The following is an 18,961-nucleotide window of genomic DNA, read 5'->3' as shown; positions in this document are numbered from 1 at the left end:
AGCTTAATAGTATACACCTTGTCTTGGTCCTATTTGGGCTGCTATAACAAAATACCATAGATGGGTGGCTTATAAACAAAAGAAATTTATTTCTCTCACAGTTCTGAAGACTGAGTTCATGATTATGGTGCCAGCAGATTCAGTGTCTGGTAAGAGTGCACTTTTTCACTAACAGCCATCTCCTCACAGTAATCTCATCTGGCAGAGAGAGCAAGGGACCTCTCTTGGGCCTCTCTTTTAGGGGCACTAATCTCATTCATGAGGGCAAAACAAAGCCCTGATGACCGGATCACCTCCGAAAGATTGCACCTTCTAATATTATCACCTTGGGGATTAAGATTTCAACATATGAATTTTGGAGAGACATAAACATTCAGACTATAGCAGGCCTCAAATGAGTAGGGATTTTTTTCAAGAAGTTGGGATCATGACAGTTTTTCCTAATTCAATGTCTTCCTACTTGAAGCTTGAGACCAACCTCTCCATACCAATTAAAGTGATATAATCTTGACATATAAATGTCAAACTACTATATACTAAGTATGCTAAGAAAGAGGGAAAGAGGGATCCTCCTATCAAAAAAATCAACTAACAGGCCCAAGTAGTCAATATATTGCAGACAAAGTACCTGCCAACTAAGGGGAGAGAAAAAAAGAGTAAACATTTCTACAAGAAGCTTGAATTTTTTATCCATTTAACTATCCAGGACTTTAGTTTCCATTATGAGCTAGGAACTGCCAAAATTTAGGGGTTAAAACACTAAACAAGATACATCCTATCTCTGCCCTTACAGATCACAATACATAGTCTAGGAAACAGCTGAGAAATCAATACTAGTGTAAGTGCTATAATCACAAACGTAAATATCTCCAGAATGGACTCAAAGCCAGTTTCTTTCAGTCAGTTACAGTCTATCTCCCAAGATGTTCTCAGAAATTCTATATTTATTCTTATATAAACTCCTATGTTGTATTTTCACCATTCTACCAATCTTATGATAAAAGTTATCACTGTACATTTTATCATAAATACCTGTATATATGTGTCTGCCAGCTTAAAACAGGAACCACGTCTTATTTTTACTCACATATTTCCATTTGTGGACTAGCACAGAGTCTGGTACACTGCAGGCACTCAGTAAGTACTAAGAATGACTAAAAATGACTAAAGGATTGAATAATGACAAATAAATGACTGTTTTGTCTCTGTGTCATTCTACCAGATAAACTATGGCTTATTTAGTAACTTCAAGACTATAGCCTAAAGAGGGATTCATATTCTTCCCCAGTTTAACCTTTCATGGCTCCTACTCAGTTAGGAAGATCCTCCTTGGATGAGAGCAGCTAAATTATTAGCAGAACTAGTTCCTACAAAAGAAACTAAGTAATACCTGTACAAACACATTCTCTCAAGTTTGTGGCTCACAGGCAACCGTCTGCTGATGCTATATGGTCATCTACTTAAAAATAAGTAATATAGAAATTAAATACTCATTTTATTAAATTGGACTCTAAAGTGAGATCTCAAGACAATATTTTTAAATTTTTAAAAAAGATTTTATTTATTTATTCATGAGAGACACAGAGAGAGAGAGAAAGAGAGAGAGAGAGAGAGGCAGAGACGCAGGGAGAGGGAGAAGCAGGCTCCAAGCAGGAAGCCCGATGTGGGACTCGATCCCAGGACTCCAGGATCACGCCCTGAGCCGAAGGCAGGCGCTCAACCGCTGAGCCACGCAGGCGTCCCTATTTTTAATTTTTTAAGGACAAAGTCCAGATGGAGAAAACAGATTTGCAAGGACTTTAAGGTTTAGATTCAACAGTTATTTTAGAAGAAAACAAAAATTTCAAAAGCCAGTGAAAAGTTAATGTTATATGAATAGTAGGGAATACAACTTTAAATCATGGCCATAAAACCTAGGACTTTTTACCTTGTAAATAGCAAGTCAGATAAGATATATCTACAGTGGATTTTCTATAGCAGCTTTAATGTCAAATGTGCTAGTGCATCATTCATCATTGTAAATTGTCAATTAGTGCATTTCTCTCTTTAAAAGAGTCCCAAATTTAATTCAGAAAATCATCTGCATAGATATAGAACATTACTGAATCTAATTTACATGACAACCAAAAAGTTAAAAACCAAATTATTACTATAGGAAACATCCTATACTCTGCTTCCTACAAAATTCTCATAATTATGCTTTTACTTACCTAATCTTCAAATGATTATACAGTACATAAAGGCAACTCTTCATTATTCCCAAGAAATTTTTAAAAGTTAAATAAATGGAAGAATTATAAGATTAAGGTAAAAATTTAAGCTATCCTTTCATATCATTTAAGCAATTCAAGCTACACCTCCATATCAGGGGAAACAATTTATTATTTGCATTATAGTAATAAACCTCAAGAGTAAGAAAAAGGTTTATCTGTTAATACTGATGACTTTTTCAGAATTTGGTAAGGAGCTGAAGGGGTTATAAGACCTAAAAAAGAGTAAAAAAGCATTTAAATTTTCTAGCAATTTTTAAGTTGCTAAAAATACCAGCTGAATTTATAAACACAAATGTTTTTACCTTTAAACATAAATGATTAAAAAGTAGGTAAATATACTTATTCTCTAAGCCTAGTTTATCAATGTTTTGCTATATTTTCTTTTATTTGCTCTACAACTAGTTTTTGTAAGTTTTGAGGACTATCCCATGAGTTCTAGTATTTCAAATTAGATGAACAATCCCAGATTTTCTGTCAATGATACTTGATCTATACATTTCCACAATATAGCCATAACTGTCCTAGTTTGAAAAGTTCTTTTTTTCTTAAATTTATTCTCATACAATAGATCTTCCATTCTTTTACCCTATTAACTGCCTCTGGTCTTAACTTTCCCCTGTTCTGCTATACACAAAACATCCCAACTGGGGTGCTTGGGTGGCTTATTTGGTTAAGCGTCTGACTTCAGCACAGGTCATGATATCAGGGTCCTGGAATTAAGCCCTGTGTTGGGCTCTGTGTTCAGCAAGCAGTCTGCTTTTCCCTCTGTCTGCCCCTCTTCCCACTCATGTCTGTCTGTCTGTCTCTCTTCCTTTTCCTCAAATAAATAAAATTAAAAAAAATTTTTTTAAAGATTTTATTTACTTATTCATGATAGACATGGGGAAGGGGCAGAGACACAGACAGAGGGAGAAGCAGGCTCCATGCTGGGAGCCCGACGAGGGACTCGATGGCGGGACTCCAGGATCACGCCATGGGCTGAAGGCAGACGTTAAACCGCTGAGCCACCCAGGGATCCCCCAAAATCTTTAAAAATTTTTTAAAAAACATAAAGAAATCCAACTACACATAGTATGCGAAGAGTTTTACATGAATAGTAGAATGCTATGTTTTATTTCCAATACACTCCTCTAATGACCAACATTTAAATAATCCCGTACCTATAACAGAACATGAGGATATCTTCAAAGATTACTATGGTGATTCAGAAAATTGTTTCTGAAGTTAAAATTCAGAGGCTATCATTTTTTAAGTAGAGGTAAAAAAATTTTCCCTAAATACACTACCTTATATATGCTCACATTGAGGCTCATTTGCCACTTCTCTACCCACATAATTTTGTGAGAACCTTCTATAATTCATTTCCAAGTCTTGGTACTTTTTAAATGTACATTCTTTCTCTTAACAAATATATTGGGACAACTGGATTATAAAACTAGAAAAGACCAGAGACTGATTATCAAATCCATTCTTCTCAATTTTACAGTATAGCTTGGAGACATTAAAAAGTAATAGAAAGTACTAGAAAACAGAATCTAGATTTTTTCTAATTGTAAGTTCATGTTCTTACTATTAAATTATAGCCCAACTTTTTAGGATCTATTTGAAAGCACTCTAGAGGAAGAAAACATATTTACTTGGTAAAATATATATTGGTACTATATTTTACATTTTCTTTCCACTATTCCATGTGGCTCTATAAAGCTCAGCAGTTTACAGGATGCATACTTTAATTATGAAAGCAATAATTTATCTGATGTTATTATTTTTATTATTTTTTAAAGATTTTATTTATTCATGAGAGACACACGGAGAGAGGCAGAGACATAGGGAGAGGGAGAAGCAGGCTCCCTCTGATGTGAGACTCGATCCCAGAACCCTATGATCACAACCTGAGCTAAAGTAAGATGCTCAACCCCTGAGCCACCCAGGCGTCCCTTATCTGATTTTAAATGATTTTGTTTCTTCAAAAGTTAAAGCATTTTCATCAGTGCTTTAGCTTTTACTCTTTTCAAAACAAAAAAACTAAGGTTTTAGTAGCCATACTTCTTAATTTATAGGAATTATGCCAGATGTTATAGTTCTATAAGGCCAGCTACCCTTAAAAAGGGGAGCAAAATGAGGATGTTATACAGAACATATCCTCTGACCATCCAAGGTCATTTTCACCTTGATGGCTGGAAGAATTAAAGGTAATACACATATAAAATAACCAATCAGATATCATTTTTCTCAGAAATGCCACAAGCACCCTGAATTCAATATGCCCTCCAATTCTGCTCCTCTCCTTTTATTAATTTCCTGACGCTATTACTGGCATCACAACCCATCCACTAAGGCACAGAAACTAAAAACTTGAGCATTTTCCCCAAATTCTCTTTTTCCTCATTCTCCAAGTACAATTTGCTTATTTTCATTTTCCAAAGCTCTCAAATTTCAGATTATTCCTGCATCCCTACCTCTACCACCTTGATTCAGATCCTCAAAGTCCCTTACTTGCACAAGAGTCTTCTAAATGATCTCCCTGCCTGTACCCCACTTGTTTCACAGTAACTCATCTTCACATTACTATCAAAGTGATCTCTCTAAAACTCAAATTTTATCATCTCTCTCTCTTATTACAATGTCTACAATAGCTTCCTAATACCTATGGAACAAATTCAAAATCTATCCATTACATGGCCTCTGTCCATTTTTCAGTCTTATCTTTCATTATACAATTTCCCTTCTCTACCACCAACTCTATCCTCTATCAATTAGTCATAATGGGCAACTTACTTTCCTTTTCCTATATATCCTATTTTGTTTCACTCCTCTGCATCTTTGCTCACTGTGTTCCTCCTACTCAGAACACACTTACCCCTGTAATCCCGCTGGAACAGTTACCATTTTCAATATTCAACTCAGAGTTCACCTACTCTTTGAAGTCCTTTTTGAATTTCACCCTCCCCACACCAGTAAAAATGACCATACTTTCTACTGATTTCTCCACTGAGCTTTAAGGAAAGGATTTGTAACAGTTTTTTCCCCCCTACTAATTTCTTTTTTTTTCCCCCTACTAATTTCTTGACAAGTAAGTCTCCTCTTTCTGGAATGCAGACAATCTGGAGCAGGTACTGTGTCATACTCGATCTTTACTCCCATAGATTTGCATAGAGTCCATCACATATTAGGAACTCAATTTTGTGGAATGAATGAATGAACCAACAAAGAAAATAACTATATAGGATACTCTTGAAGGAATATTTTTAAATTAAAATACCCAAAATAAGTTGGTACTGACCAGGGTATATTTACTCTCATAAATTACACATTTTTCTATTTAATATACTTTTTTCATTAAAAATTTAAGACTTGGGCAGCCCTGGTGGCTCAGCGGTTTAGCGCCTCCTTCAGCCCAGGGCGTGATCCTGGGGACCGGGAATCAAATCTTATGTTGGGCTCCCTGCATGGGGCCTGCTTCTCCCTCTGCCTGTGTTTCTGCCTCTCTGTGTCTCTCATGAATAAATAAATAAAATCTTAAAAAAAAAATTTAAGACTTATTCCCCTGAAAAAACCTGGTCACATATGTATAGTAACATTGATATCAACTAGATACGTAATTTTGTAAATTATACTAATTGTTTTATTTTATTAATGTGATAGAGTATCAAAATGATTTATGATCAACTCCTATCTGAAGGATGTTAATACCTAACCTGGCTTACCTAGGATCTTTACGTGTGCTGCTTCTGCTACTCAGCTGTGGCTTACTTTTCTAAGCTGGCTTTCATGTCTTTAATTATCCCACTGCCGGCAATGAAAAGCAACAATCTGTCTGTATCCTAAGTGAAGGACACTGACTAGGAGAATGGAAAAAATGGTTCCTGAACACGATAATTTTATGCATTAGATAATCTGCACAAAATGAATTACAACATCATGTAACTGGATGAGATAATATGTATTGATTATTTAGTGTTGCTGTTATGACCCTTTTTTTCTTTTTTAAAAATTTTTAACTCGAAAACTACTCCCAAGTACTTCTGCCAAGCTAGTAAATTGGAACAAATATCTGCTACTGATTTTCCCTTAAAAACATCTGATAATTGAAAGCTTTAAGGACAGAAGTATGAGATCATTAAATTTTTCCTAAAGAGCATTTAAATCTACAAAAATTTTCAATAAAAATATTTTCACTGAGATTCAGTATTAAAAAAAGTAAAAAAAAAATTATCGTAGCACCCAATACAGAAATTAACTTTGTAGTTAACTTTACAGATTATACACAAATTACGATAGTAATCCATTCACTAAATTTATAAAGGCTTATTCAGGGGAAATGCTTTAGAAATAAGTTAATTCCTAGTATGAGAAAAGATAAATCCAGCATTATGTCAATCAACGCATACTTGTGAGGATCCAAATTACCAAGATGATGAAAAGATGGGTTGGCATTTTTATTAAACACAAAGGGAGTTATGTTCTAAACCTGTGCTGTCCAATATTCCAAACATTAATAGTGACATAGAAGTTAAAAATTCAGTTCCTCAGTCATCCCGGTCACATTTCAACTGCTCCATAGCCCCATAAACACCACATTAGACAACAGAGAAACATTTCTACCACAGCAGAAAATCTGACTGGATAGTACTACTGTAAACCATAATGCAAATTCCTAAATACTTTTAAAAAGGCAATATAAGTTTAAATAGCAATGTTTTGATTGGCTATTTATCAGGAAGGGCAAGTGCACATTTACAAATGAGAAAAAATAATTAAATACAAATAGCAATGAAGGGTATATCAATTGATTTATATGGCTTAATTTGAAATTTCATCATTTACACTAAATCTGATTTAGATTTTCAAGGTAATTTAACCTTCGATCTCATTTTATAGGTGAGGAAACAATCTAGAGAACAGTACGAGAAAAAGCAACTCTCCCATTTAAGATATTTAATATATACAAATGAAGTCACTATCCAAAACAACCAAAAGTTCCTATAATGGATAATAAACTGAAATAAAGTGAAGTCTAAGCTATTTTGTGTATTTTAGAATCAGCTTTTCCATGGGATATACATAGGATATTTGCACAGTGGTTAGGATGTTGGGTCTAGGGGTTAGGCTGTCTAGGTTCAAATGTTGGTCCTTGACATCCTTGCTGTAAGCACTTAGGCAAGTCATTTAAGTTCTTTGAGCCTCCATTTCCTCATATATAAAATGGAAACAATTAAACTACCTCATAAGGTTGGAAAGATTAAGTGAAATTATACATGAAAAGTATACAGAGAAGCAAGCTAGCTCATAGTAAGCCCTCCAAAAATGTTAGTTGTTATGAAACTTGCATTTTGGTTGAACCTACTCTACTGGCGACTTTCTCTGATTAATTTCTATTCACCTTCAAGCTCTTAAGAGATACTTTGGAAAACATTGAAAGATCATTATGTAAACACTAGGTTACATGGTGGCTCTACCACTTGCAGTCATAGGAGAATCTGCATCCAAATCTTTTTTTTTTTTAATATTTTATTTATTTATTCATGAGAGACACAGAGAAAGAGAGGAGAGACACAGGCAGAGGGAGAAGCAGGCTCCACACAGGGAGCCCGATGTGGGACTCGATCCCGGGACTCCAGGATCACGCCCTGGGCTGAAGGCAGATGCTCAACTGCTGAGCCACCCAGGCGTCCCTGCATCCAAATCTTTACCAGCACTTCACCCACCTACCTCAATATCTTTGTTATGAAAGTATAATACGAACCCCACAGGCAACCTGTGGGGACTACTGTTTTTAAAAAAGGAAGTAAACCACAAAAAAACCTTCCCACATTAAAATGGTGGCATGTGCTTTTTTATGTTGGTGATTGTGGGTAAAGAAGTGGGAGACTGGATAAGTAAAACAATTGTGAATGACAAGAGTTTACAACTTCTCAGATAATTATATAGTCATATATTTAAAATTTACGCTTCTGTGTATTAGTGGAAGTTTAAGTAACTACACTCAAATTTGGAACACATATTTTTGGAAGTAAGTCTTTATAAATACACAAAACAGTTGTTATATAATGGTAAGAGATGTTCTTTCAATAAATTTTAAGATATATCAATACAATTTCCTAGTTCACTATAATAGAACATTAAGTACCCAACATAATGTTATCTCTAGAAAGTATGGAAATGACAATGGCATCTCCAAGTCCTACCCAAGAAAATGTTTCATTCTAAGAGTAGAGAGATTTCAAGAATACAACAGAAGCACCAAATGGTCAAAGCTTTATTCTTCTGGAATATTTGATAATGAAGCTCACCTATATGAGGCATGGTTCTAACCAAACCTCAAATCTTAACCTTATACGTTTTAATATCATTTCAAATCAAACATTTTCCTATGGGTAGTTTTCAGAGTTCTAACTTCACTTTCCATGTTAGCACTTATCATAACTTTTATAAGTACATTTTCTTTCTCATCCTAGACAGTAAATTTCTTGAGCTTTTACTTAGAGTCTCCAAATGAAATCAATATACTCGGCAGACATTTTGAAAATATATATAATAATTGATTATTTCATGATGCAGGATGGAGTCAGAGAACCAGATTCTTCTGTTCCTTACTCTGACATCACTAATAATCTGATCTCAACTTCAGCTTCTTCAGAGGTCAGGCTCTTTGGCTTTGAAATGGAATGATTATACAGGCTGAGCTCGAGATTGCTTATATTTCTAACTGAGCTCAAGATTGCCTATATTTCTAAAAGTTAATGCTATTATGCATCAACGGAAGTTTGAATAACTACATTCAAATTTTGAAAGGCATATATTTTCAAGAATAATCTTTTTAAAATACACAGAACAGTTAGGTTTGTAATGGTAAAAGCTATTCTTTCATTAAGTTTTAAGAGATATCAATAAACTTCCTTTATTCACTACAGTAGAAGAGCAGCATCACACACCTGATAACATTGCTCCAAATGAAATTACAAAGTGATCAACACATGACATTTCCAGTAACTGTCCCTTTGAGATTTCATTTGCTATTTTCTTTTATCATTTCACAACATTTATTCAAACTATTATACTGACCTTCAGTTTCCATAAATAAACTTACATAAAAAGCTGGCTAACATACTTACTAAATAGGCTGTCACTAATAGCTAAAGCTCAGGAAAGAATGTATTCCTAGGAATAATTTAAATATATTTAGACAAGCATTTAAAGTTTCCATTCTGTTTTCTGTAGATATTCCAACATTATCCCATAGTTCTGAGCTTCAAATCAGTACTGTCTCCAGGAGAAGACAGTACTAGTATTAGTTTGTTGACTTAATAATGGAAATACAGAGATCAGGGAGGAGTCTGCTATCATTATTAAAAATAGAAACACTACACAGACCCGTATCTGCTAATGAAAATCATTAACATGATTCAATTGCCGAGCACACTCTTCTGTAACACAGTGAGCACGTTTTATCTTTGATTTAAAAGGAAAAGTGATCATTCATCAGACAAAAATTCTTCACACTCTCCACATTCTTTTACTTCCTGTACAGTTACTACATTTGTGCAGTTAAAAATAAAAGATGACAAAGTTCTACCTCTACATTAGCTTTTGAGAAATTTCCCTATCAACATAGTACGGCACGGTCACTGATAATTTGTATGACAGTACTTCAAACTTTTCTGGAGCTCCTGAAAATCAGCTCCAAAAACCTCACTGGTGAAACATAAACCATATAATCTGATCTCATTACTCTCATTAACCAAAATGAATGACTAAATCTTTCTCCAAATTGATTCTGCTTTGTTGATGCAGAAAAAGAAAAACACACACACACACACACAAACAAAAAGCTATTTCCTTCATGCTAAACCACAAAATCAGCCTAAAACATGTCACAAACATAGAAACACTTAAAGATACCGATGACACACACTGGAGTAAATCATCTGGCATTCCCTCAAGCGCTAGGATGTCATTTACTCCCGGCGACATAACCAATGCCATTTGCTGATTAATTGTGAATTATATAAAATCTGAGGTGAACCCGACAGAGGCACATCAGTTTTGTTTTGTTCCGTTTTGTTTTCCCACAACCATCCTGACTGACTGACTGACTGAACTGTAGAGAAATGAAATCCGCATGAGTTTTTACTCTTCGGTGTCACCTGCAGAGCGCCTGCACGTCCAGCCATCGGAGGGAAATTCACCGTGTTCTGGAAGCACCTCAACTCCGAGGGACCTTTAAGTTTCACAGACACTCTGGGAGATGCCCGAATGTGCTGCTTTTCCAGGGATAAAGTTGCGCTTCGGTCTCGCGGCAGCTTCCGTTCCGAGCCCGAACGGACGCCGGGTCTCCGCGACACAGCTGCCTCCTCAGAACTAACCTCACCTGCCGGGGCCCGCGCGAGAGCCCCTCACCGCGCGAGAAGGCTGGGCTGGACCCAAGTGATGGAGGGAGGAGAGCCAACTCCGCCGGCAGCGCTACCTGTGGCGCCGCAGAGGTGGTCGGGGGCAGGGAAGCGGGGGCTGGGCTGGTACCAGGGGCTTCTCCCCCCGGACCGCGTCCCCTCGCTCCAGAGAAAGGGGATGTCGGGGAGCCCTCTTCTCCCTCCATCTCCGGCCCTCCCGGCGGAGCTGGGGGGAGGGGGTGAGGGGAGGAAGGCGGCTGCTCCCCAGCCCCCCCCCCCCGCCCCGGAGCAGCGCTCGGCGGCCGCCGCGAGGCCTGGACCGTGGCCGCGGCCTCGGGGCTCCCACCCGGAGGGGCGCTCGCAGCCCCGCGCCGGCCCGCCCGGCGGGTCCCCAGAGCCGGCCCCTGACTCACCGCTCTCCACCTCGCTGCCTTTCTTGGCGGTCGCCGCGTTCCCCATGACTGGGGCGATGGAAAGAAGGGGCCGGGGGGGCGGGGGGCGACGCGGGCCGGGGCCGTGCCGGCCGCTCCACGGGCTGAGGGCAGCCCTGCTCCTGCACCGCTCCGCGCGCGGGCGCCCCGGTCCGGGCGGGAAGCCTGGGCGGGCTCGGAGGGCAGGGCTTCAGCCAACTCCTCACTCAGCCCGGGAGGCAGCAGCCGTAGCGGCGGCGGCGGCGGCGGCGGCGGCGGCCGGACACTCCCCTTTCCCCCGCCCCGCCCCCCTTGCTCGGGGGCGCCCCCTCCCCCGCCGCCCCCCTCACGGCCCCGGTATTTCTCCGCGGGCGGGCGGGCGCGCGCGCCGGAAGTGACGTGTAGCCCGGGACGCGGGACGCGGGACGCGGGCGGCGGGGTGAGGGGGCCTGATCCGGGGCGGGGAGCGGGGTGACCCCACGGGCGCCCCCGCGGCCCGCCGAGCCGGCGTGCGTCGCCGGGGTTGAGCTCGGACGCTCCTCCGTGAGGTCTGGGAGCGGCGCGGGAACCGCTAGCTCCGAGGAGCCCCGCGGCGTCCCCGCCTGGCGTCCCCCGTGCCCCGGAGCGGGGCCGCGGGAGGCCGCGCGGGGGCCGGGCTTGCCTCGGGAGCCGCCGGTGCGCGAAGGAGGTGGCGAGCGCGGGGAAGCCGCAGTGTCTGGGCGGCCTCTGCCCCGGGGACGGCCTCGCGCCTCCTCTCCAGCGTGGCTCGGAGCCCCTCTTTCCTGAGGAGATTCAGGTAGCCCCTCAGCCCGTGACACGCGGTCTTCCCGGTTCCCCGGCGGCAGCCCCAAGCCCTCTGATGTTTCCAGGGCGGTTGGCTTTCCGGGATTCCGTGGGGCCCCTCAAGGTTTTATCAGACCTCCCAGGTGGAGATCAAGAAAATCCTACTTCTGCAAAAAAAAAAAAAAAAAAAAAAAAAAAAATGTGCATTGGATTTAGCAGCTTTCTGCGTAGATGTAAATAAACGCATTCCCAATTGATCATACGCATCTTAGAGCACGTGAGTTTTCATAGAGTTTTATTTACCGGGTGATTTGTGCGGCGCCGTAATATATTTTTGTTGCATGTTCCTTTGAACTTCCCTGCGAGCATTTGTTCCAAAGTCTGTCGCTTCCCGAGGGCGAGACCACAGAAACTTAACTTTGCGTCTCCATGGGCCTAGACCTGGCACAGTTAGGACTTCATGGAAACCTGCTGACCTGCAAGTAAGCCAAGGACAAGTTTTCAGAATTTTAAAAAAAAAAAGGTTTTCATTACTAACCAAAATAGTGCTAACTGAAGAAGTTCCTCAGTTAACTCTTACCGTTTCTTATTACCGATTCTGTTAAATTTAACAAATATTTATATTATGTATACCGTGTGTGCTATGTATTATTCCAAGTACAGTATAAATATTAACATTGATCCTCAAAACCGTGTGACATAATGTAGCTTTAGTATCATTATTTAATGTGCAAACTGAGGGAAGAGAAGTTAAGACATTTACTCTAGGTTACACAGCTATTACCTGGTGGAAGCAAGATTTGAACCTGGGTGGATGGGCTCCAAAGTTCATTCTTTTGTCTGCAACACTGATCAGAAACCTGTAGAATGTTGTGGGAAATTGGTTTCTCATTTGAAATACATTGACTTGAGATATAAGAGATAACAGTTTACTTTTCGGAGAATTTCATTATACGGTAGTCCCCTTTATGCACAGCTTTAGTTATCCACAATCAGGAAGCAGAGGATTCTCCTTCTGACCTACCAGAAGGAAGGTCAGTAGTACCTTAAGGAACAAGAAAAGTGAGTATAGAACAATAAGATCAGAGAGAGACCACATTCATATAACTTTATTGCAATATACTGTTACACTGTGCCTAATTTATAAATTAAACTGTATCACAGGTATGTATGCATGCACAGGAAAAAAACATTGTTCCTTTGGGATTTGGTACTATCTGGTTTTAGGCATTTATTGGGGTTCTTGGAATATATCCCCCATAGATAAATGGGGAAAGACTACTGGGTTGTTTTAAGGGTTTCCACTAAATCCAAGTAATATAAAAATAGCAGAAAAGGGTTTGGACTAGATGGAGGTTTTGTGTCAGCATGCAATAATGTTGCGACAATGTCACATCTTTCCAATCACATTTAGTTTTGTGTTGTGGATGTGACATTTGCCCTACTTATATAGAAAATTCAATACATAACATTAAACCACATATATAGCAAATTAAAGACAACCTTTTAATGTACTTTATTTTGGAGGGAGTCTTTCTAGAAACCTGGAATATTCATACTGTCTTCATTGGGGTAAGTTTTAAAATGCATGCCTTTTTAGAGACTAGCTTTCATAATAAAACAGTGGTTATAGACAAATATGTCCCTTTCCTTAACATGATTTTGAGTTCTAGGCCTCTAATAAGAAGACAGGCATCTGCTGAGTAAATCAGTAGTTTGCAGAGGAGAGCATTGACTACTATTAGAGTTACATACACCATAACTACATTCTGGAAAATTAGTAAGTAAAATACTCAGCTTTACAAAATTTTTCCCTTTCTCAGTTTATGATTAGTTAAGAAAGTAAATTAATGATTAATGAAAAGAATGATCAACAATTAGAGATCTCTTGTTATTCTTTTTTCCTTATGCTATTATTTGTTGTATTAGCTTACACTGCTTCTCTGATTCAAGGAAGATTATACTTTAAGAGTATAGTTTAATAGTTTTCAGTTAACATTAACAATCATTTAGATGTAATTATATACAAGTTGCCTTTTCATTATTAGAGAAGAGTTCTCTGTAGGAAACCATTGTTTATGTAGCACATAGAAAACTACATTTCAAGAATTCCTTTACATTCCAGAAGGGGCAGCAATTTCATTAACTGTCCTTCAAACGATTAGCAATAACATGGGGCAATTGCTGTCCTTTGCCACTAATGACTCTGCTATAACCTAGACAAGTGCAAAAGCAGAACTGTATCTTTCCGTAGGAAAGCAGACACAGTAAGAAGGGAGTCATACAGAGAAATGACTTTGAGTCCTCTTCTATATATTTTATCTAAGAATCGGCAGCACTATTTAGCCGGGAAGATTATATTTCACTTTGGAAATAATTAGTCCTACATTTTCTAGTACTTTGTAAAAGTTTTTACTAAATATAAAAACATTTTCACATGCCTTTTTTTTTATCTGATCCCCACAACAAACCTACATAAACTAGACAGATTAGCCCCGTTTTATACATGAGCAAAACAAAAGTTCAAAGAACTAAGGTAACTTGGCCAAGATCACTCAAATGGTAAGTGTAATAGCACTAGATTTTATATACCCTCTTGTGAGAGACAAATGTAATCTCAATCCTCTTTAAGGTTAGGTTTTATTATCTACGTTTTACAGATGAGAAAAATAAGGCCTAGGAACTAAGAGTCTTGACCCTTTTATTCCTAGAGGGATCTCAGGAATGAGAAAGTGGGCAAAAATTAATAGATTATTATTTTTATTAATTTTATAGTTTATATTATCAACTTGATTTAGAAGATTTTTTAAAAGCAAAACACCCTCAAAAATAATCTATGCCAGAAAGATTTATTTTTCCTTTACAATCACCAGGACAGATAAGCAGAAGTTGATAATTGTTGGAGAATATGACCAGGTGATTTGTTTTTTATTTTATTTTGCATCAAATAAATGCAAGTAAAAAATGATTTAACCATCATAAGATTATGGTTATTTTGAATGATAGCTAATAATCCACATAATCTGATATTTCATTTTGTACAAAATTGTATGTCCTAAACCAAACAATACCACATTAAATATCAGGCAAAGGGCAGAATAATACTTCTGAAATGAGGAAGTAATTTTATAGTTAATAAGTTACAAATATGTTCTAATTGTTCAGATCATTGTAGTACAATAAGGAGTTTTCTTCTTGAGCATAATTCTAATCCCTTTACTTGATAACAAATTTATTATCTGAAGTTTGATATTCATCTTTTTGGGTATTCTTTACAGATGAGGAGACTAAAAGAGTTGACTGTGGTAAGTCACCTCAAAGTCAACAAAAATGAACTAGTTAACAGTAGAATTGTAGCTTATCTCTTGTGTAAGATTAGAATACAAACTGAAAGTCGTTTAAGAAAAAAAGAAAACATGGAGGAGAGAATAAAATCAACATTTTTTTTTTCTTAAAATGTAATACATTCTCTCAGAAAAGGTATGTTTGTTTTGGATAGTCAGCTTTTCCTAGTTTGTGTTAGTAAAACTATGGCTAAATTTCTGCTATTTTAGTTTTGTACTATGCATTTTTTGACAATACCTGTAGACCAAAAATAACACTCAAATTTACAAAACATTCGTTTCTTTATGAAATCACGAAACATGGGGCAAGGGCTTTCATGAAATCTCAACTTTTACAATTGAAGCCCATCTTTGACTAAGGTGAATCTGGCCCACTAAAATAAAACTATATTCATACTATTCATTGATAGTAACAAACAGAGTGGTGTGTAATGAAGTAGAAAGGTTTGAGTTTTATATTCAGAAAAATCTGGATTCATGTTCCATTATAATCACCATCTGTAACTTTCACATAAATTACTTAATTTCACTTGGTCTTTGTTTTCCAAAGTGTGAAGTAATATGGATTAAATTAAATCATCTGTGAAAAGTACTAGGATAACTTTTGTCATATAATAAACAGTGAAGGTAACCCTATGCCCACCTTGCAATAACGTTCAGTGTTTTCTTGTATTTATGTTTCAACAATAAGCATTCAGTGAGTTCCTACTGTATGCAAAGCATAAGAGTATAAGATTAATAAAATCTGTTCTCTTCCCTCAAGATTTTGTATAAGGCAAAACGAACATGTAAGTAATTATGTAAATCACTGTAATAATTTGTAATTATTCCAAATTTGGGATAATCGGAGCTTCTTCCAGACGTGCATTTTCCCAGGTTTTTTGGAGTTTCCTCAGCATGGCCGCCAAACCCCAGTCTTTGCTCCCACCTCAAAGGAGGAAACCAAGACTGCCTCCTGCTCACAAGCTGGAGGAGACATCAGACCTCTCAGTACTTGCCAAAGGGAGAAAAAGAACAGCAAGAAAAAATTGAACTTATTGATGAAGTACAAAATGAAATAGACTTAATAAATATGCTAATGAGGAGATTTTGAAAGTAGAACAGAAATAAAACAAACTCTGCCAACCATTTTTTCAGAAGAGGTTGGAATTGATCACCAAATTTTGATCCCGAATTTTTGGGTGACAACATTTGTCAGCCGTCCACATTGCTTGTGGAGGAGGATGGAGAGGCGTTGCATTATTTGATAAGAATTGAAGTGACAGCATCTGAAGATATTAAATCAGATTGCAGAGTAGATTTTTATTTTGATGAAAACCTTTACTTTCAAAATAAAGTTCTCTCAAAAGAATTTCATCTGAATGAGAATAGTGGTCAATCTTCAAAAGTCCATTGAAATCAAATGGAAATCTGGAAAGAATTTGATGAAATGTTAAGTCAAATACAAAATAAAGCCAGCAAGAAGTGACAGCATGAAGACCCAGAGAGCTTCTTCACCTGGCTTACTGACCATTCTGATGAGTTAGGAGAGGTCATCAAAGATAATATTTGGTTGCATCATTATACATGACAATTATCCCTGTATCATACCAAATCAGATGTTATGAAAGGATGTTGTAAGAATTACAACCTTCCCGGGACACCTGAATGGCTCAGCAGTTGAGCATCTGCTTTTGTCCCAGGGTGTGATCCTGGGGTCCAGGATCGAGTCTGGCATCAGGCTCCTTGCAGGAAGCATGCTTCTCCCTCTGCCTGTGTCTCTGGCTATCTGTCTCTCTCTCTCTCTGTCTCATGAATAAATAAATAAAATCATTAAAAAAGAAAAAAAAAGAATTACAACCTTCCCACTGGAATGTAAGCTATTTTGTGATCACTATTTCCACTGTATCCAGAGTGATGTCTGGCACATAGTAGGTACCCAATAAATATTTGTTGAATGAATGAGTAAATGAATGAACAGTTTCAGAATAGATCATGTTCATCTGGGGGAAGCCTTGCATGCCATTTAAGAAATGTGGGCTTTGTTCACCATGCAAAAGAAAACCATTGAAGATATTTAAAGAAAAGAGTATTATAATCCCACATTTTATTAATAAGCTAACTTTGCTAGCAGAATGGTAGATAAACTGGATGAACAATAGATTGGCAGCAAGCAGACCTGTAAGGTAGCTGTAATAGAAGAATGACGAAGTCATTAAGGTGTATAGCAGCAGTGGAGAAGAAAGGATGTAAGTGAGACATTTGGATATAAAATCAATAGGACTTGGTATTTATTAGGGCTCCTATAATGTAAGGGATAGAAGCCCAATTCAAAGTAGCTTAAGAAAATGTAAGCAGGGGATCCCTGGGTGGCGCAGCGGTTTGGTGCCTGCCTTTGGCCCAGGGCGTGATCCTGGAGTCCCGGGATCGAATCCCGCGTCGGGCTCCCGGTGCATGGAGCTTGCTTCTCTCTCTGCCTGTGTCTCTGCCTGTCTCTCTCTGTGTGTGTGACTATCATAAGTAAATAAAAATTTTTAAAAAAATTAAAAAAAAAATGTAAGCAGAATTTTTGGATTAATGAACTGGAGAGTTTAGATTGTCCATAGCCTTAGACTTAAATTTGAGAGTTTAAGGCTATGTATCTCCACTTATCTGTCCTAATTCTGTTTCTGTATATTGAGTGTATTTTGCCAAACAGGCTCTCTGTACATTACAGATTTATATCCTCCCAGCTTAGTAACTTAAGGAACAGTTCTTCTCTTTCCCAGTATCTACATATTATAATTACTATTTTATATATAACTATGCTAATATAACAATGGGTCACCTGAGTGACTCAGTCGGTTAAATGTCCAACTCAATTTCAACTCAGTTCATGATCTCATGGTCATGAGATTGAGCCCCACAATGGACTCCACACTCAGTGTGGAATCTGCTTGAGATTCTTTATCTCACTCCACCCATATGCCTCCTCCCCTTGCTCATAACCCCCTCTCTCTCTCTCTAAAATAATAAAATCATTAAATATATATATATCAGTAAAATAATTAAAATAAATATAAATAATTATACATATTGGTTCTGTATAATTCACATGACCATTTCTGTTGAAGGGAGGAGACAGGGTACCATGACTGACATGGAATGAGAAAAGTGCAGTTTTATTGGAGAAATTGTCATATAGGATAGGTAAAAGCAACAGATACCCCATACATTGAAAATAAGAAAGATAGCTTCTAATCAATTTTCCATCTTGGTGACTGGATAATAGAGGTTAGGAATGAAGGAGAGAAACTAGTTTTTAAATTAATGAGAGGTATATGACTTGGGACTTGGGTATATTGAGTTTGAGGTGGTAGTGTGACATCTAAATGTGGATAATGGGGATCCCTGGGTGGCGCAGCGGTCTAGCGCCTGCCTTTGGCCCAGGGCGCGATCCTGGAGACCCGGGATCGAATCCCACGTCGGGCTCCCGGTGCATGGAGCCTGCTTCTCCCTCTGCCTGTGTCTCTGCCTCTCTCTCTCTCTCTCTCTCTCTCTGTGTGTGACTATCATAAATAAATAAAAATGAAAAAAAATAAAAAATTAAATGTGGATAATGAATAGCAGGCAAATGTAGAGTTAGAGCAATACAGGAGTTGTGAAATAAGTTTAAAGACAACAGTCAAAGCCACAGCTCTGAATGAAATCTCATTGAACATGGAAAGAATAAAAAAGCATGTAAGGGTAGACAATTATGAAACAAAAGAGAGGGGAGTTCTAAAAGGAGTTTGACGTGGTAG

The 18,961-nt window shown here is 38.3% G+C and overlaps 1 protein-coding gene and 1 pseudogene across 1 annotated transcript in view; one reads left to right on the top strand and one right to left on the bottom strand.

Annotated features, from left to right (window-relative positions):
- The window catches only part of PRKACB (protein kinase cAMP-activated catalytic subunit beta), a 113,970-nt gene extending 102,697 nt beyond the window's left edge, over window positions 1-11,273 (bottom strand). The window contains exon 1 of the mRNA XM_072834256.1: window positions 11,077-11,273. Within this exon, the coding sequence (XP_072690357.1) occupies window positions 11,077-11,122 (46 nt within the window). The 5' untranslated portion in view covers window positions 11,123-11,273. The remainder of the gene's footprint in view (window positions 1-11,076) is intronic.
- Window positions 11,274-11,867: 594 nt separating this feature from the next.
- Window positions 11,868-17,680, top strand: LOC140637843 (protein SET-like; annotated as a pseudogene).
- Window positions 17,681-18,961: the final 1,281 nt, after the last annotated feature.

This window comes from Canis lupus, chromosome 8 (genome assembly GCF_048164855.1).
Source record: "Canis lupus baileyi chromosome 8, mCanLup2.hap1, whole genome shotgun sequence".
Taxonomy (NCBI): domain Eukaryota; kingdom Metazoa; phylum Chordata; class Mammalia; order Carnivora; family Canidae; genus Canis; species Canis lupus.
The sequence above is the reverse complement of the archived record's forward strand: the minus strand, read 5'-3'. Positions and strand labels throughout refer to the sequence as shown.